Raw genomic sequence first — 20,578 nt, 5'->3', positions numbered from 1 at the left:
GTCAGAATCCCTTATCGGATGTTGTGAAATATGAGTTTTACACCCTATCTTTATCAAATTCGGACTCTTGAACCATATACATCATTTGATCATAACTATCATGATAAAGCACAAGAAAATCATACATTATGATATTGACCGTTGATCAATTTACTACATAAAAATTTTAAGAATTGAAATAATTTAGGTAAAATTTGAACTTCCAAACATTATACATTATACATACCTACTAGGTAAAATATACAAACTTTGAGAGTTCACAACAGAAGACAAACAACCTTTTGAGATTTCCACTCTGACCAACTTCAAAGAAGAATTCTGTTAAAAAAAAAAAAAAAAAAACCAAAACAAAACAAGCTTCAAAGAAGAATTATTTCACCCATCTAGAAAATTAGCAATGCCTCAGGAGCGATCTTAACTATTTTGTATAACCTAAGGAATGTTAGATCTCGATATAACTGTTTATGTAACACCTGAAAAAAGATAACCCAAGTTTGACCCAATATTATACTTTATATCAACCTTGAGACCATTTCTTTCGTTGCCTGCATTCTACAATTCAACTATAATTTCATTTCCATTGAATGTGCAGTGCCTTTTAAATTTTATCCTATCACTGACAATTCAAGAGTCATATATAAGGTCCACGATTTTTGCCTCAACCAACTAAAAATATACGCTTAACCAAAAAATTGTTGCTTTCCCTATTTTACCAGGCACTTCATGGGTAGATCCAATGAAGGGTAGCCTATAAAGAACCTTGATTTTAAGAGGGGGGACGTTTTACAATGAAATAAACAGGTCCCTCGTAACCCCCCACTTGAAGTACCCCAGTTTACAAAAGTTTCTATGGCCTAAAGAAATCAAAAGGCTGAAATGAACTTCTGAATCTTTGCCTGGGCTCGCTCCTTCTCTTCTGGTCCATCCAAATCACCAATATTGTCATGATATTCCTGTGATCCACAAAAGGATGCAAAGGTCGTAAATAAGTTGTGAGGGTATTGAACATGATTGAGTAATTGTTATGGAAAGGCCCAGAGAACCCAGGGACCAAATTTTGGCATATATTAACATAATTTTGAAAGCTTCACATCCATTAAAGTTTCAACCAGCACCCATAAAAACAAAGTTTAAGACATTTCCATATACCAGTTTTCCAGTGCCATAGCAAGGATGAGGATATGAATGAGACTGCACAGACGCATTCAGAAATCTTGGTCTGAACTGGTCTTAAGGAAATGTGGACTTTTATGTGTGCACAACTCCAAAATTCCTCAATTAAATTTATAAACATGACTGTTTCAAAGTATATAAAAAGCATACTAGAAACAACAAAACAAATTATGTGAAAAATGTCACTTAATCAAGATTAGATACTTTATGACACAGTTGGGAGTATAAACAGCCTGAAAACATATACCTGAAGTATGTCCTTAACGTCCTTGTTAGTAAGCTTTTGCTGCTTGAGTAGTAGTTCAATTCTTGCTCTCATATAGGGATGCCTGCACATAAATATACTCAAGTTATGGAATGCAGACCAGAACCAGAAAGGCTACAATAAAGCTCTACATAAACATATCTAAAAATTCAAATGCAAAAGCTTACTCAGAGCACCAAATATGACCCAGAATTACGGCAATCAGCTGCAGTATCACAGGTAAAGAGGTTAAGCCCAACAAGACAACGGAAAACTTGAAAGCAATAAGTAATACAAATCCAACTCTCCTAGGTCAAAGAAGAAAAAAATTACCTATAGCATTTCATGAGCAATAGTGTTTCTTTGGAGGCACAAACATTATGCTAACATAGGATTAAATTTACATTAAGAGAGTTAAGTTTCATTCTCTAATTTTTAAAATTAAAAAGTTCCCTTCCCAGCTACTACCATAAGTAAACCCCCAGAGTTCCTGCTACATAAAGGTGACAGGTACTACTTTCACAACAAGAGGCTGGTGGTAAGCCCGGCTGTCAATTTTTTGCTGTGTTTATATTTGAGATTATATACTCCAAATCCAAGAGTGTTGAGGATACTCCATCAAGATTGTTTACCCAGCCAACTTATTTCCATGTGCTTCAAAAACCACCTTTCTGAATTGGTAAAGCAACATTTCACATAAAAGTAGAGACTGTCATTAAACAAAGGAGAAAAACAATCTATACTAGTGGTTACAATTCCTTTCAGCCAAAGATTGATTCCCTTTCCATAATGCAAGGGCGAGCAATTTTACTATTTTCACATGCAATCCAAAAGTAGCTGGTCCTTTAGATCCATTTCCGCTCAAAAGTATAATTTTCCAAACTGCTTCTCTTCTACTTTATTTTTTCACCAAACACTTTTGACCAAGAGATCTGGTACAGGCTCCCAGCACTACAAGAGCTCTTTAAAAGCCAGAATGAACCAGTTATTCCCAATTACTTTACTCGACATAGAGAATTAACACAATTGTTCTGGGTCTATCATATAACAGAATCAACCCTCCTATAAGACTATTAGCTTCATCAGAAGCCTACTAAGTGTGATCCAGGTGACAACTTGATAAGATTGGAAACTCTAATCGATCAAAACGCTGCCTTGTAGCATCAGAACAGCAACATAGAAAAGTCCAGGGCCCACCGATTTTGCACCATCTTTTTTTCTGGTTTTACAAATCTACAATTATAAACATAACCAGCCCTAGCCTCTGAAACTTCTCTTTTATCACATATAACCTCCATTACTTTCCTGGATCAGCTGCATTAAGAAAAGGAATTCATGTAGCCTATCTAATTTGTCGGAATAATATTTATATGAGATTATGAGTTAACAGTTAAGTAATCTGCATGGGGATTGTAAATTATTGATTCTCCCAAAAGCTAAGCTATTAGGAGATGAAGGATATAATCACATAATTCTAACGGTCCCCCTCACACATGGTCTCAAACTAACTTTTAATAGGTGAGACTCAACAACACGTGGGATTTTAAATGGGAGGTAGAGTGGAGGAAAAAGGAATTGAACTTAGGACCTCTTGCTATGATACCATGTTAATTACCGATTCTCTCAAAAGTTTAAGCTTAAGCTATTAGAAGATGGTGAATTTAGTCATTTAACCACATAATTCTAACAAGGACAGCCAATTCATCTTGGAAATTCTAAATCAGGCCAAACTGACTTTTCTCCTTATCTTGACAGTCCATCCATGGGATTCACAACATAGATTTAATGATTGAAATATCCCAAATTCTTCACCCAACATAACTGCAATTTTTTCATAGAAAAAGGTTTCATTTGGACAAAAGGAACCTAATTCAGATATTTGAATTAATTGCCTTTAATATTATTATTTGAACGAAGTGTGCCCTATGTTTTCTCCTCAGTTCTCTGGTAGTGGTTGAGGTATACCACAAAAATAAAAAATAAAAACAAAAAACAAAAATAGTCACAGAACAAGCCCAGGAAATCTGAATTATTTTACCAGTATGGTTTAAAAGATATCTTCTTCTTCTTCTCTTTTTTTTTTTTTTTTTTAAATAATAATAATAATAATAATAATAATGTGCACCAAATGTTTAGGTGAATCTGTCCAAAAAACCAAATTTGATAGCAAAAACAGATAGGTCATCGCAATAAAACTCTACCTGAAGAGTGTAAAGCCCAGATTCTAGCTTCCGGTTGTACTTCTCCTCTTCATCCATCTGCAAAATATAAGAAAAATAGATCTCAAATCGTTTTTAAAATGAATTTGTTTCAAAGTGGTATATAATAATGAGAAACAAAAAAGAGAGTAAATAACCTCCAAGTCATCGAGTTCAAGATGATTTAGCCGTTCGGTCTCTGTTTTGACTCTATCAGAATATCTGTGAAAATTCACGATTCTTCAAATGAGAATATAAGCCTTTAAATGCTCACTCCTCCCGATATTATTTTTCTTCATTATTTTTTCTGGGGTAAATACATTTTCTCAATTAGAAGTTGGAGTAAGTTTCAATCAGTTCAATGAACTTTTAATTTAAGCTTCAAGTTCATTAATCTTTCTCATTATAATGTTTTCAGCTGAAAACAATTTTTGACAGAAAACATTTCACATCGAAACAAATGGAACCTATAATGGGTTACATGACAAGAGAATTTTGCCATTCCAAAGAGGTGTTTAAAACCAACAGAAAATCATTCAATAGTTGAAGAAATAGACAAAAAAATGAAGCAACCCACCTCATATAAAGCTCCATAAGCCGGTCTATTTTTTCACATTCATTTTCAACAAATTTACTCAACAATCTTTCCCTTCTAGAACCCCTCAAAATTCCACCTGGAATTGAAATATAGAGAAAGGTCAGAGGACATCTGTCATTTATTTAAAAGAATGCTATTGGCTTATAAGAAGATGCATATGAATGGTAGGATCCTATATATGCATATGTTTCAGTACAGTGAGCTTATGCAGAGCCCATAAAAAAACTGCAAATCCAAGAACAAGAATCCAAAAAGTGGTGCAACCCATGAAAACATGTGTACAAGAGAAACTCTAACCAATTAAGATCTCAACACCACAAATCAATGGCACCCAGAAACCAAAGGAGACAAATAGAATCAAAACTAGGATATAATGACACTCACAAAACCAATGATCCTAAAAACACCAAATTTAATTTATGCACAGAAAGTTACATACCCTGAAACCTAAGTTCATTTAATATACATATGTGATGAGATATATAAGCAGTGACTCTTATAGTAGCCGCTTGTATTGACTAAGTTATATAAAATTAGCATATACACTTTGTTGTAAGTCAGTGAAGGGCTGGGGTTTTGAAGTTGGAGGGTACCATGATTCCTTAATGTTTAATAATGCCATGTCTTTTCCTTGGAAAATTATTTGGAGATTGAAGGTACCTCTTAGAGAGGCATTATTGTTTTAGATTGGTGTTATATGCGTAAATGTAGTGGGGAGTTTGTAGACAATTTACTTCTTTGTTTCCCTATAGCTAATGAGTTGTGGACTATGGTACTTGGTCTGTTTGGTGTTCAATGGGTTAGGCCGCGGAGGGGTCTGGATATGCTAGCTTCTTGGCAGGGTCAGTTTGGTTGCCATTGGAATGAAGACATTTCGAAAGTAGTGCCACATTGTTTAATGAGGTGTCTTTGATGGCAGGAAAGGAATGCTAGAAGTTTTGCGGGATGTGAATGGTCTATTCTCGATCTTAAGTTGTTTTTCTTTCAATCTTTGTTTGATTGAACTCTAGCTTTGAGATCATTTTCTTTTACTTCTCTTGTAGATATATTTTGTAATTGTAGCTTGAGATCTTGATTGTGATGTGCCCATAGTATACCCTATGTACTTGGGCTATTTTTTCATTGATAAAGTTATGTTACTTATAAAATAAATAAATAAAATTAGCACATCAAATTTCTTCTCCTTCATAGCTGTATAAAACTCAGAGCCAGACAGAATTAAATCCATGTCTTTACCCTCCACTCCTTAATTATAGGGGGGAGGAGATATACAACTTCACTTCCTACTTACCAAATAATGATGCAATAAGTGACACAATGCGCTCTTCTAACTCCTCTTGGTAGCGCTCTTTCTTGTTTTTCTTATTCACAGGAATCTAAACAATAGAAGATACAACATGTCAGTGTTATGATGTAATGAAAATGTGAGTAGTAAATCACAGGTATAAAAAAGAAAGCATAAACAAACAAAGTAAAAATGGTACAGATTGCAGATCTACTACATTACAGGGAAAAAAAAATTCCCTGAAGAATCCCAGTGTTTCACCTCTCTTTCTAATATATAACAGCCAGACAAAATCCCATGTATAAGAACCCCAGTCGTATGTACTTCTGACATACAGATACAATCAAACAAAGAACCAACACAACAACCAGCAAAACAGTAGTTTAGTTGTAACAGAAAACAACCTGCCTGGAAATCCAATAAATTGCCCCTTCTTCTTTTTTTTTTTTTTCAATTGGTAAGTTATTCGTCTTGAACCCACAACTTTACCACCCATCCCATTATTATGGAAGGAGGAGGTATCATTTGAGTACAACTCCTTGTCGAGATTTAACAAAAATCAACCCAAAAAACAAAAGCCTTCCCACATAACAAACTTGCACTCTCATAAACTTCTGTTTTTCTATACTAAACCAAGTACCTTCATTTCAAAAATATGATAACAAATCAAATGCACATATCTAAACCGATACAACTATGTTGGAATCCTATGTTTTTGAATTTATTGAAATGTGATTGACTAGATATATACAAAAGCCTTCCTACATATCAAACTTCAGAGATGTAATTACAATTCACAAATGCTCAAATTATATTCCAAACTACGAAAATGTGAGTGAGTGAGTGACTCTTACCTTACCCATAAATGCAGCAAAGGCAGTCTTCAATCCCAACACATCAACGAAACGCTCACAAGCCGGAGGATACTTCGTCATAGCGAAATCAAGTGCCCTAATAGCCGAGCTATAAGCCGACTTCTTTTGCTTCATAATAATGATCATCAACTCCACACCTTCGGCCTTCACAAACCTCTCCTTGTTCTCCAACGGCATCAACAGGCAACACAAACAATCAAACAAGTTCTCCACCATTTCCTCCTCATCCAAACTCTTCGGATCCTTCGACTTGTACATCGCCACGGCCTGAAGCACCACATCCACGCCGTTCATCTGCCCTACTCTCCTCTGATTCGCCGCACTATTCTGCAACAAAATCGCCAGAATCTCCGACGCGTACTGCTTGTTACTATCAAACTCCCTCACCTTTATCTTCCCTAGCAACCACTTCAACAACTTCGTCCTCTCGCACACCATCTCCGCCACCGCAGGCTTCACCTCCACCAGATTCTCCACCGTCGTGAGCGTGCTATACACCGCGGCCATCTCATCGGGATCGGAATCGTTCAACCGCTGCAGATTCTGAACAAGCAGCTCGAGCACATTGTTCTCCACCAGCGCGTCAACCAAAACCCTAGCCGGCTCATCACTCTCCTCATCGTCCTCAAAGACATCAGGATCCGTCAGATCCTGAAGCAACTGAACCACATCGACGGCGATATCGGTGTTATCGTGAGCAAGGAGGTTCAAAATCGAAGGAATCGCATTGAGATTGACGAGATCCGGATATAGCTCGGGAGCTCCGGCGAGGATGCTGAGCTTGTGGAGGTCGTCGTGGAGGTCGATTTCGGAGTCGGCGAATCGGTCGGGTTGGTTAGGGTATTTGAGGCGAGCTTCGATGTTGTCCTTGAGCTTTCGCTCGAAGGAGAGGACGAGTTTCTTTAGGGTTTTGAGGTCGACCACTTCGACTGCGTTCTTGTTTTGGGATTGGGATTTCTCTAAGGCTTCCAAGAGAGAGAGATCCACTTCAACTTTCTGGCTCTTGCTGCCGTTGGCAAATACGGCGTCGTTTTCGTACTCCTCGCCGTTGTTGTCGTCTTCGTCGTAATAATCTCGTCTGCGTTTCGTTGACATTTTTTTCGGTTCGGTTCGGTTCTGTTCCTCTGAGCTTTACAACTAGCTAGAGTAGCTATTTTCCACTTCCAGGACGAGGAGGAGTATTACTTACTTTTTAGAAATCCTTCTTTCAGTTCACGTTTTTTTAAGTTAAAAACGGTATTTGATATCACGATTTTTTAGTGTCCACACTGACACCACACGGTCTAATAGTGGATTTGAACTGGGGATTTTCTACTTCTACGGCAGCGTCATGTCATCCTGCGTTTCGACTTTGGAGGCCTGCTTCCGACCGCTTGTGCCCTATCACTGGTTTTTTATTTTTTCCTAATTTTAATTATCGGATTATAAATATAAAGAATAATGTGTTACCCAACTTTATTTTTTTTTTTTTTGGGTTGAAAGAAGTGAAATTTTTTTTAACTATTTAGAGGCTCGTTGCGTTATAGGTTTTATCATTAATCTTATATAATATATATATATATATATATATATATTTTATCTAAATAAACAATAACAAAATAAATGAATAATTATTATAATAACAAAATGGTCAAATTGTATTTGTATAATAACTATCAAATATAAAATGGTAACACCTAAATAAAAACTTGTTATTTTATAACATATCAAGGGTGCGTTTGCTTTGCCCGTCCGCGTTTACGATTTATGCGTCTGGCATTTTTAGCCTCTTTTTTTTTTTTTTTTTTTTTAACCAGCGCCTAGTGCACTGTTCATGGAACATGAACAATACAATCAGGCATATGAATAGTAATTTTTTATTTATTGTTTTCAGTTTTCAATTTTTAGCAAAATAAACGGTATCCAAACGCACACCAATTGTGCTCTAATGAGAATTTTGTATCTTTGGGGGAGATTGTTGAACATCTCTTTGTACACTATATTTGTACACTACAGATCTTGATCGTCGTAAATTAATAATCGATCTTCATTTTAATTTTGCAACTCTTGTTATTTCAACATTGCTCAACTATTTAACCATAAATAAATAAATAAACGACTATAATATACACAATCAAACGACCAAACTAACTGTATATATATTTGTAAGACAAATTAAGTGCATGTAAAATGTAAAAAAAAAAAAAAAAAAAATTTGCTTGGAGGTCAGTAGTGGTGGTAATGTCTTCCATGTGAAGCCGCTTCTTGTTAATGTCTCTCTTTTTTTTCTTCTTTTTTCTTTTTTCTCCTTTTTTTTTTACGAGAGAGAAAGAGAGACTTTTTTTTTTTTTTTTTCAGCAAAACATTCGATGCAGAAGATCAATTTACTATGTAGCAATACAGCCCCAATGTTCTTTCTATTATAAGAGAAACAAAAAGGTATCAAATTGATGCAAGTGATGTAGAAAAGAAGCTTAAAAAGAATCAGTTATCTGCCAAAGAAATTTCTGTTTACAACATCAACTGGCAAAGCATAAGTTGGATCTATAGCTTTCAATCCTGGATATTAAAGAAGTGAAAGTCCTGCAATAACAAAGATGAATGAATTTAGATTTGATATATTAATGTCTTGAAAGATTAAAACTTTGATTGTTGAAGCCAGCAACCTCCGATAAAAAGCAGCATCATGTGTGAGGAAAGATGGATACAAATGCTAAAATTTACTTAAAACACCTTTGAAGTCTCTTCCCCTCAATCCCTACCCAAAACCTCCCAATAGAAATAAATCTATAAAATTATATTCTTTATCATTTTTAGCCTTAGTGATCACCCATTTTTAAGCAGGTTCTATCAGTCCTAAGAAAATTGCAAGGGAACAAGAAAAGGTGATTTAACTCAAAGTGCAACATGAGTATTGACAACAACTTATCACATGCAACATGCATATATCAAGAAGGAAAAATGAACAAGTTAAAAAGTAGTAATGTTGCATTTAGTTATGTAAAGTTGTGATTTACAACTATGTTTTTTGTTGGCTTTATTCCATGACAAAAAGTGTTGTAATTGTTTTAATTTTGTTTCTTATATTTTGTGGGATTTTATTGTATTGGGCTTAGTATCAAGTTGGTGAAGACTCAAACTTAATTGAAGATCAGTGCATTTCGTGACTAGGTTGCGAGAAGTTCGCGAGAAGGGTTCCTGCAAAAGGGGCATGTGAGGAGCACATGACTAGAAGCTGAAGAGTCGTGCTAGGCTGTCGTTTTCGCAAGTGTCTCGCAGGTAAGGCATTCCCGCGAGGTAATCGCGAAACATTCTGCTTGGAGGATTTTTATGTGTGACTTTCTTACCCTTCACCTATACTATATATACTCTTATTACCCACAAATGTAAGAGAGACCATTCATAGAGAAAAACCCTAGATAGGTTTTCTACAACACACACACCCATCTTTTAGAGAGAGAGTTACTCATCCTTAGTGAGAAATCATTGTAGCCTCTTCTCCTTTCCTCTCCCATTGTCATATATTGAGAGGAGATTTGTACCCAAGCACAACCCACACCTTTTTAGAGTGTAGAGAGTGTTTTGGAGCTTGGGAATTTTAGGGAATTGCCAAAAGAAGTCAGTGAGGCTTGGCAGATGCAATCAGGCGTATTGCGAGATTCAGAAAGTTAGCCAAGACAGGGTTTTGAGAAGTCTTGTTGGAGTAGGAGTTTGGAGCACTTAGGTACATCGGGTAGATTAGGCTTGAAGAGTCTCTTACTAACTCATGTATCCCAATTAATTGTTTAGTGGATCGATTACCGCTTGGAAGGCGGCGGTGAGATTTTTCGCTGAGTTCTTCGGTTTTCTCTTTGATAACACATCAACGTATTATCTTGTGTTTGCATTCTCTCTTCCCTTACTCTTGTGCTTTACTTTTATTGTTTGTTATTCATGCTTATGCACTAGAGTAGTATCGGTTGATTGCGCTGAGTTCTTCAGTTTCCTCTTTGATAACACATCAGCGTATTATCTTGTGTTTGCATTCTCTCTTCCCTTACTCTTGTACTTTACTTTTATTGTTTGTTGTTCATGCTTATGCACTAGAGTAGTATCGGTTGATTGCGCTTCATTTACTCTTGTTTCCGCACTTATATAAGTTAGAGTAAAAACAATCTAACCGTAATTTTTAATTGAGAATTTAAACAACTCTTATGTTTTAAACATATTTTCGAGCTTTCAAGTTACAGCTACCCCAAAGTATGTATGGTAGACATCCACAACATCATCTGGTCTATCAGAAATTCCTCCATTTTCCATATCCTGAGATTTTTGTCTAACCACATCACCTCAGAGAAATTTAAAATGATTCAAACTAACAATGCAGAAATAAAATAAAGGACAAATAGGTGTAATCATAGTCTACGAAGTAGCCCATTCAGACCTGTCAGTCTAAGATATACTTAACAGGCTTTTCCTTATTTATCCAATGGGCCCTGTCTATCATGATCAAGCTAGAAGGAACCCACCACGAGTAGCAGACCTGAAGCAATGCAACAAAATCAGTTAGAAAGACTACAAAAATGTTTCTTTATTGAAAACAAAGTTTCAGTTAAATTATTTTAAAATAAAATACACCCACATCAGGGAGTTTCTCAGGACAACCATTAAGACCTCCAGATTGAACTCGCTGCTCACATAACCACCACCCAAGAAGGTCCTTGTCAACAAGATGCAATGACACCGTTAGAGAAAGTGCAGCCACACAACAGAAAACTGCAGTCACAGTAAATAGAGGCATTGATATTTGGTGAATAAAAATTTCGAGTTTAAAATGCAGACAATAAAAAGGCAAAATTGTTTAGCCTTTACACACAGATTCAGGAGGAGAACACTAATAGCTACCGCTTATCAATTAGCTTCAACTCGAAGTAAATAATGTTAGACTTTTAAGACAACTCATTAAGTTCAAAAAGTTAAAGATTACAAGTTGGTGAAATGACATGACTTTCAAGCAGTTTGAGTGGCTCACAAATATACTCTAATGAAAAGTGAGGAACCTGGTAAAATAAAGGTTAACTCTAAGCAGCTCGCAGTTATACTGGAAGCTCATAGTGGTGGTGCCACGTTCAGTCCAGGGTGTTCTCAAGAACACCCTAATCTGAAAAAAAAAAAAATTATATATAATAATTTTAAAAAATTTATTTGTTTACCCTTAAAAAAAATTAGGAACACCCTCAAATAAAAAAATTAAAAAAAATTTATTTGTTCTACTTTCAAGCAAAAAAAAAAAAAAAAAAAAAAAAACCAAAAAAATTTTTTGAACTAAAATCTGAAAAAAAAAAAAAAAAATGTAATAGAGCAAGCCCAAGGAAAAAAAGCCCAACAATAATGGTAAAGCACCCAATCAAAGAAGAAAACCAGGTAAAGCAAACCCAACAGATTACAGATGGTAACAAACCCACGAATTCTAAAAAAAAAAAAAAAAAACCAAAACCCAATATATGTGTTCGCCGATTCATCAAGTAAAGCAAAAACTGAAATCACAAAAACCTAACCTAAAGAAAAAAACCTCACTAGTCATCAACGATAACAACCAACGGATGGCGCCTCCGCCTCGAGCAACAAAGCACATCAGTCATCACATCGAGCCTCAAACTCGAGCTCCAAAAGACCAGACGTGCTGCCCGACGGTGCCCTTCAGCCTCGACGTGCTGCCCGACGGTGCCGCCCTTCAACCTCAGGCCTCCCTGCTCCCTCAACCTCAAGGTATTTCATTTTTACACTTAACTTCTCTCTCTTTTTCTCTATTACATATACGAGTTATTGGGTTAATGGGTTTCTGTCTGTCTCAGTCTCTCTCTCTTTATCTAAAGAATGAAAGTGAAATGAAATGAGAGTCTCTCTCTCTCTCTCTCTCTCTCTCTCTCTCTCTTTAAGACTTTATCTGATTCTCTTTGAACTGTGATTGACTGATTGCTTAGCTTTACTTTATAACTTTCTTAATATTTGCCCCTGTTTTTGGCTTTATTCGTTAGTGTTGGTGTTGGTGAGATACAATTAATTGTTTTTTAGTGTATTGTGATTTGTGATTATGAATTTATCTTATTGGCTCTTGTGATTGGGGGCCATGGAGCTTGTCTGTTGAGTGGGGGGTGGATGGGGGCATGGGGTCGGGGTGTGTACTAGTACAACTGATAAACAATAATTTAATTAACCAATAATTAATTGGGGGAAGCAACTAATAAACAATAATTAATAATTTAATTAACCAATACATTATAAAAGACAAACAAATTAAATTATGTTAGGCTAAACAACAATTAATAATTTTATAATTAATGAAACAACAATATAACAAATTATAGTTTATAAAAGACAAACAAATTAATGAAACAACTAAACAACATATATCCTGGAGTTGCCATTAGGTAGCCTGGGAAAAATTCCTAGAGCTGCCACTGGAAGCTCAGTTGAAATTCAATTGGGAATGCAGTTACAAAGTTGAGAAATCACATATAAGCATTTTAATCAGCTGCAATTTTCTTTTGATTGCAACACAAACTACTCGATTATGAAGTGTATATATCCCAGTAAGTCAATAAACAAACTGAAGCTACTCAAAATTCACACAAGATCAGCTTGGTATGGAGCAATTGAATCACTTATGAAATGACTTCTACCCTGAAGAGCCTAACTTAACTTAAATCCTAGAAAGGAAAGCTAGTCAAGCTCAAATAGGGCCAGCTAAAGAAGGATATCACTCACCAATACTCATGAGATGAATGAGTGAGCTGAGAGATAAATGAGTGAGCTTGAGCAGTATACCACTCAGCTCGTTTAGAGCCAAACACAGCAAGAAATTGTTTTACAATGAAATGCAAGCAATGGACTTCTTAGTAAATTACTAATCCATCATACATAATACATTTCATAGACTATTCTGCAATAGTTTTTGATAACTAAAGGGAAATTAAATAGACCATTCTGCAATACTTATAAATTTATAATTTATAAGGCAGAATTTCAGCCTTATCAACCTCCACTTCAAATATATTAGGAGAAATGCATGAGATATTTTAAATTATTGTTTTTTTTTATAAGTAAGATATTGTAAATTATTGTTGAACAAACAAATAGGAAATAGTTTCCATTAGGAGTGGAGGTTTGGGTTACCAAGATGCAAAATTTATAATTGATTGACAGCAATTGAATCTGAGAAATGAGAAACACATTTTGTTTTTAATAGATGCAAAAAAATTTCCACCCTGATAATAATTACAAAAAAAAAAAAAAAAATTGAAATGATTGTCCACCCAGATAAAAACAAAACAAAGAAGATGATGGAAGTAAAATGGACACTTGATTTATCAAAACTAATTAGAAAAGTAAAACTTCATGTAAAGATTCTGAGTTAAATAACTAGCATACTTTGCCTTGCATGGGACTCCCCACCAGGTGTGCATCCAAATCCACCATCCAAATTTTAGCAACTTACGATGTAGCTCACAGCCTTTTCCACATTGATTTTATTCAAGCAACGTAATATTGAGACACAACTCAATGTTTTTTATCTGCGGTTTATGCTAGTCCTAGATTTAATGAGAGATGTATTTTATGGAATAATCTTGTTAATGTGGCTAGTTTGCATAGTAGTCCTTGGATTATCGCAAGGGATTTTAACGAAGTTCTTGCAGATAATGATAAGTTTGGGGGCAAAACAATTAATGCCAATAGGTCCCTTTTATTCAAGGATTGTCTGGACTCCTGCAATATGGTGGATTTGGGCTTCTCAGGACCAAGATTTACTTGGTCTAATCGCAGGGGAGTAAGAGGTCTTATCCAAGAAAGATTGGATAGATTTTTTGTAAACCCGGGTTGGTGCACCCTGTATCCGAATGCTAGAGTGTCTCATTTAACTCGTGTTCATTCGGACCATTGCCCAGTCCTGCTAGATTTTGATCCAGGGGTTGATTCTAGACTCAACAGGCCTTTTAAGTTCCAAAGTTTCTGGCTCAACGACCTGACCTTTCCAAGTATTGTGAGGGATGCATGGGGTCGTACAAACTGTCTTGAGAAAGAGTTTGCTAAAGATGCTACTGATTGGAACCGAAATCGCTTCAGTAACATATTTGCTAAGAAGAGGCGCGTTATGGCCAGATTAGATGGTGCTCAGAAAGCTTTAGCCGAAAGGCCGTCAAATTTCTTAGTTGAGTTAGAGAAAGATCTCCAGAGAGAGCTAAATGAGGTGCTGAATCAAGAACAGGAGCTGTGGGCACTCAAATCAAGGATGAACTGGATGGTCCTCGGTGATAGGAACACATCCTTTTTTCACGTGTCCACTATTGTCCGAAGAAGGAGAAATTGAATTGCTTGCTTAAAGAATAGTGTTGGTGAATGGATTCAAGAGGAAACACAGATCATGAGTTTTGTTAGAGAAGCTTTTATCAAGCTTTACACCACAAGCCAACTAGAAGCTAAACTCCACTCGGGGCCCATATCTCCGTGGCAAATGACCCTCTCTGATTTGGAGAGAGACGACTTGGTTGCACCTGTCTCAGTGGAAGAAATTAAATCAGCTCTCTAGTCTATAAAGGCTTTTAAAACTCCGGGTCTGGATGGCCTTCATGCCGGGTTCTTTTAGCGTTTCTAGATGATAGTTGGAGGTTCAGTTGTGGAGGAAGTCAAGAAGTGCTTTGAAACTAAGAAAGTTCCTGAATCCCTTAACAAAACTAATGTGGTGCTCATTCCCAAAATCCATGGCCCATAAACCATTGGCAATTATCGCCCCATCAGTCTCTGCAATCCAGTTTACAAGATTATTACAAAAATTATAGTTGCCAGAATTAGGCTGTTGTTGGACAAGTTAGTGTCTCCTATTCAATCAGCTTTTGTGCCGGGGAGGGAAGGGGTCGACAATGCAATCATTGTGCAAGAGCTCATCCATACTGTTAGTAGAAAGAGAGGAGGAGTGGGGTATTTGGTAATTAAAGTGGATCTTGAAAAGGCTTATGACAAGCTCGAATGGAGTTTTATCAGAGAAACTCTCGTGAAAGCTAACTTACCCAGGGAGTTGATTGATCTTATTATGAATTGTGTGTCTTCTACCACCACTTCTGTGCTTTTCAACGGGGGTTTGTTTGAACCATTTAGGCCTTCTCGAGGCATTCGGCAAGGGGATCCATTATCTCCCTATCTTTTTATTCTCTGCGTGGAAGCATTGGAGCATTTAATTGAAGAAAAATGCAGGGAGAAAAAATGGACTCCTGTTAAAGCGTCTAGGAGCGGTATCGCTTTTTTCCACCTCTTCTTTGCAGATGACCTTGTGTTATTCGCTAAGGCAGATGGTAGAAACTGTTCTGCAATTAGAGACGCTTTGGATGAATTTTGCAATATATCCGGTCAGTCAATTAGTGAAGCTAAATCCATAGTGTTTTTCTCTGTTGATAGAGATACGAGGGAATCCTTGTGCGATATTCTGGGGTTTTCTTCAACACCTAATCTCGACAAATATTTGGGGTTTCCTATTCAGCATCAAGGGTCAAACAGCCAGGACTTCAATTTTGTCCTAGAGAGAGTTAAGCAAAAACTTCCTAGTTGGAAGGCCAATCTACTCTCCTTTGCTGGCAGAATGGTTCTTGTCCAAGCTTCTTCTTCTAACATTCCAACTTATGTCATGCAATGCAACGCTCTCCCGGGTAAGCTCCTGGACAACATTGATAAAGTTAATAGGGATTTTCTGTGGGGTTCTTCAGAGTCGGGCAAAAAGATGCATTGGGTGGGCTGGCAGAAAATTACTCGGCCTAAAAGTGAAAGGGGTCTCGGCCTTCACACAGTTAAGGGCAGAAACCTTTCTCTTCTTGCCAAACTTAATTGGCGCTTCAATACTGAGAAGGATGCGTTATGGAGCAAGGTTTTAAAAAGTAAGTATTGCACTAGACAAAGATTGAATGCCACAAATCCCACTAAGCTGCCTTATTCCAGAGTGTGGTCTGCGATTAGAAAAGGTGAAGATATCTTTCGGAAAGGGGTTAGTTGGGCTGCGGGTAGAGATAGTGAGTTGAAATTCTGGCATGATAAGTGGTGCAGTGTTAGGCCTATCAGGAGCTTGGTGCAAGGTCCTTTGTCTGTAGAAGAGGAGAAGCTCAGAGTAAAAGATGTAATGTTAGCTGATGGATGGAATTGGTCAAAAATATCCATCCTTATTCCTGAAAGTATCAGCAATATTTTAAAAGCCACTCCTATATCTCTTGCTACAAGAGGTCAAGACAGACTAGCCTTGGATTTGAACTCAAAAGTGCTTATCAAATTGCTATTGGAAATGAAGTTGCTCCTTTCTCGGGTCAATGGGTGTGGAAAGTTAACATTCTTCCTCGGATTCAAACATTTGTATGGATGTGTCTGCACAGTAGTATTGGTGTTAAGGAATGCCTAGCTAAGAGGGGGGTGCTAGTGGATCCCATTTGCCCGCTATGTCTCTCTGAGTCTAAGTCTATAATTCATGCTCTTAGGGATTGCAGCAAGGTAAGGGAGTTTTGGAATCAGTTGGGTGCCGAGGAGGTAAACTTATCTTTTTTCAGTGGCAATCTGCACCAATGGATCACCACTAATGGAAAGCTTAATACAAAAAAATACAGAGACCACCCCCCTTGGAAAACCTCCTTCCTATTCGCTATTTGGCGCATTTGGAAGCATAGGAACAACATTGTTTTCAATAATAAAACCATCCAACAAAACTTGGGTCATGAGATTTTTCGTGAAGCTATGGAGTATGAGCACTGTGTGAAGCTTCCTAAAATAACTCCAGTTCATGTGATAAAGAGGATTAGGTGGGAAAAGCCAGAGGTGGGCTGGTTCAGGCTTAATTTAGACGGATCAGCATTGGACAATTCGGGCCCAGCTGGAAGTGGAGGACTCATTCGAAATGCGGAAGGCAACTGGGTTTGTGGTTATGCTAGGAAGATTGGCACCACATCGAGTTTTGTTGCAGAACTTTGGGGCCTTAGAGACGGAATTCTACAATGTTTAAACCTCCACTTACCTACAATCGAGATCAAAATTGATGCTAAATCTATATTTGAGCTGCTGAATAATCCAAGGGCTGCTGAAAGTGTGGTTTCTACCTTAGTGGATGATTGCCGGTACCTTATTTCCCAGCTTCTGCGAGTTTGTGTTAAGCACTGTTTTAGAGAGGCCAATAAGTGTGCAGATGTTTTGGCAAGGCTGGGTTCGAATCAAGAAAATGATTTCCTTGTCTTTAGAAGTCCGCCTGTGGATGTTTGGGATTTTCTCAAGGCTAATGCCAACGGTCTGTACTTAAACAGATTTTGTTCTGAGCCTATTTTGGCTGGTTAGTTTTCAGTAATATATTTCCTTTTACCAAAAATATATATATATATATATATATATATTGAGAGACAACATATTGCAATATAAGAGAACCTATAGAAAAAAGAATAGGTTTGGTAAAATATGTACTACTTGCAAAGATGCTAACCCCCAAAATAAGAGATGTTAAATAACAAATCAGAAGGGGAAAGAATACCGTGTATTATCAACTTCACCCCATATGTCCCCTGAAAAGGATCCATCTTCATTTTGCAGCCCAGCAACATTTGACTTAAATATTAAGAGCCACAAGAATTGCTAGATATACGCTGCTTTATATATGGTTTAAATATTAAAGTTTGTTGATGCCTAAATCTCCTGTAAAGAGCCATCTACGTCTCTGTACCAAACTGAGTAGTTTAAAAGTACCGATTCCACCCAGTATGTAATATCAATATGATGCACAAGTTGAATCTACCAGTTAACTATCTATACAAAGAATTGCAATATTTCTAAAAATTATGGCTAGTGGAGTATTTCAAAAAACAAAGAATAGCATACAATACAATTTCAAAGTCCACCAAAAAGTATGCCAAAGGATACAATTAGTCACCTTATCAATGTCAAGAACATTTAGCTTGTCAAAAAGGGCCAAAACCTGTACGGCGCTTAGAGTATACAGTATGTGAGGATCATGTCCAAAGTTACCGCCAAACACCCCTGCACAACTAATTAAATCATTATGTGTTCATTACTATAATCATCTACATTTTCCTCTCTCTCTCTCTCTCCCCAAATTTTAGAAAGCTTAAAATGTCAAACCATTAATTGATTGGACTTATTGAATAGTAATAAGTATAGCCATCTAAAAATTCAAATATTGGAAGATTCATAAGCAAATTACTATAATCATCTTCATTTTCTCCTCTCTCTCTCTCTTATTTTCTTTTGACTTTAGAAAGCTGGTATAATGTTAATCATTAATTTATTGGGCTTACTGAATAGTTACAAACATCTCAAAAATCATGAATTTTTTTTCTAAATAACAATAAATATTAAAAAATTTAGTTAATTGTCAAGTTTCAAAACAATGTTGAAAACTAGCATCTCGAGTGTCTAAAACTCGAGTTCCAAGATAAAAATCGAGTTTTTAAGTCTCGATTTGTATGTGGATTACGCTAAAGTGGGAAAAAATCAAGCTGAAAATCGAGTTTTAAAGACTCGATTTCCACAAATTGAATAAAAACGCCGCTATAGGTCTATAAAATGTCACTATAGGGCGTAAAAACGCCACTATAGGACTCCCTAAACCTATACTTACAAAAAAAATTTTGTAGAAAAACGCCGCTATAGGGCTTTAAAACGTCACTATAAGACTTAAAAACGCCACTATAGGTGAAATTTTTTTTGCATGAAACTTGAGTTTTAAAGACTCGAGATCTACGTGGCATTTTCACACTCGCAAAGCGAGTCTTTTGAACTCGAGTTCTAATAGGATCTCGAGTTTCTAAAACTAGAGATGCTCTTTTCCTTTATTGTTTCAAACGTTGTCTAACTAACTTATATACAATCCTTTTGCACTACTATTTTGCACATTACCTTCAAAAATCATATATAGGAAGAATCACAATCTTGGGGAGAACCATCAGACAACAAATTCTAACTCATTGATGTATTATAACAGAACGTAACTAGACAACGTAGTTGATTTAATGAAGAAATTGAAGAATCTCTACAAACCTCATCCACATCTACAGTGTTGAGCTTTTCCAAAAGATCCAGAGTGGTCAATCCCCAGTATGCCCCACTCATTCACAAATGTTCCATCACAACAGATACAAAATCATCCTTCCTCTGGGTTGTTAATTTTTTTTTTTTAAAATGAAAATTTTAGACATAAAAGACAAAAGATTCATTTCAACAACCCAAGTTACACTTAGATCATGAGGAAAAAAAAAAGTATATTTATGAAACACACCTTTTCAACTGTTAAAATGTGTTGGATGTGTTTCTCAGCAGCAAGCTCCCCCATTTGGCAATTAAGCTCATCATCAATTCTAAGATTTTAAAACTTGATCCACTAACAATATAGAAGTAATTATATAGAAATTCAACATTTTTAAAAATTATATAGAGTTGAGTTCTGTTGAGGTTCAAAAAATCATAACACAAAGCCCAAAGAAATAGCACCTTGGGCCAACTCCATGGAAAGTAAAAAATTGAAAAGGGGTGAGCTCACAAAAGCAAAGGATGGTAGGTCTAAAAGATTTGAAGCCCAAGATCCATGAAGGGGCAAGTTTTAGAGCCCATGAAACAAAGGGAAGAAAAAAAAAAAAGGCCCAGCCTGCCAAGATTAGAGGACAAAAAAGAGTCCAGTAGAAAGAACTGGGCCGGGATCCTTGGGATGCACAACACACCCAAAGTGGGACTGAAACAGCTCAAAAGGAGAACCAAAAAGCACAAGAAACAAAGGATAGATATGTCCTTCTCAAACGCTCAGTGATGCAGTAAAAAAACCAGAGAGCTTGGAAAACAACAACTCGTAAATAAAAGGTTGGTACCTCCAGGAACCTAGAAAGATGAACCATAAGGGGAAGTAGCTGGGGAAAACCTTCGACTTGGTAGGGAAGGATTCGACTCACTTGGGAAAAATGACAAAAGGGAAGGGTAGCCAAAAGCTAGGTTTGAAAAGTTAAAGGCTTGGAAAAATTGAAGGAAGAGAGATGGAAGGTTCGCTCTCCAAAGAGCACCCCAGAACGAAAAGTCAACAAGTGGCTTTCAGGAAAACAGGACTAAAAGAAGAAAACTATGAGAACCGGAGAAAGAATCAACTATCAGAGTGGCTGGCATAACAGGGGCTCTGGTACCCAGGGAGCTAAAAAGGGGACATCAGTGGTACCTCGAACCCTAAAATAACAC

At 36.6% G+C, this 20,578-nt stretch overlaps 1 protein-coding gene and 1 pseudogene across 3 annotated transcripts; both read right to left on the bottom strand.

The window, feature by feature from the left end:
- Nucleotides 1-546: 546 nt before the first annotated feature.
- LOC115975882 (beta-catenin-like protein 1) lies at nt 547-7,777 on the bottom strand. Of its 3 annotated transcripts, none has more exons than XM_031096920.1 (8): nt 6,353-7,775; nt 5,505-5,589; nt 4,193-4,289; nt 3,774-3,837; nt 3,619-3,675; nt 1,606-1,643; nt 1,421-1,502; nt 547-953 (listed from the first exon to the last, which is right to left on the bottom strand). In XM_031096920.1, the coding sequence occupies exons 1-8, from the start codon at nt 7,466-7,468 to the stop codon at nt 864-866; spliced, it is 1,629 nt and encodes a 542-aa protein (XP_030952780.1). In that variant the 5' UTR covers nt 7,469-7,775; the 3' UTR covers nt 547-863. The 3 variants fall into 3 exon arrangements, 2 of the variants coding, with proteins under 2 accessions (XP_030952780.1, XP_030952781.1); XR_004088201.1 differs by lacking the exon at nt 547-953 and adding an exon at nt 1,751-2,731 and having other exon boundaries at nt 1,449-1,502; nt 6,353-7,776; XM_031096921.1 differs by lacking the exons at nt 547-953; nt 1,421-1,502; nt 1,606-1,643; nt 3,619-3,675 and having other exon boundaries at nt 3,833-3,922; nt 6,353-7,777.
- Nucleotides 7,778-8,840: 1,063 nt separating this feature from the next.
- LOC115975877 lies at nt 8,841-19,691 on the bottom strand (annotated as a pseudogene).
- Nucleotides 19,692-20,578: the final 887 nt, after the last annotated feature.

Source organism: Quercus lobata, chromosome 2, assembly GCF_001633185.2.
Source record: "Quercus lobata isolate SW786 chromosome 2, ValleyOak3.0 Primary Assembly, whole genome shotgun sequence".
NCBI lineage: Eukaryota > Viridiplantae > Streptophyta > Magnoliopsida > Fagales > Fagaceae > Quercus > Quercus lobata.
Note: the sequence above shows the minus strand (reverse complement) of the source record. Positions and strands in the feature narration are given on the sequence as shown.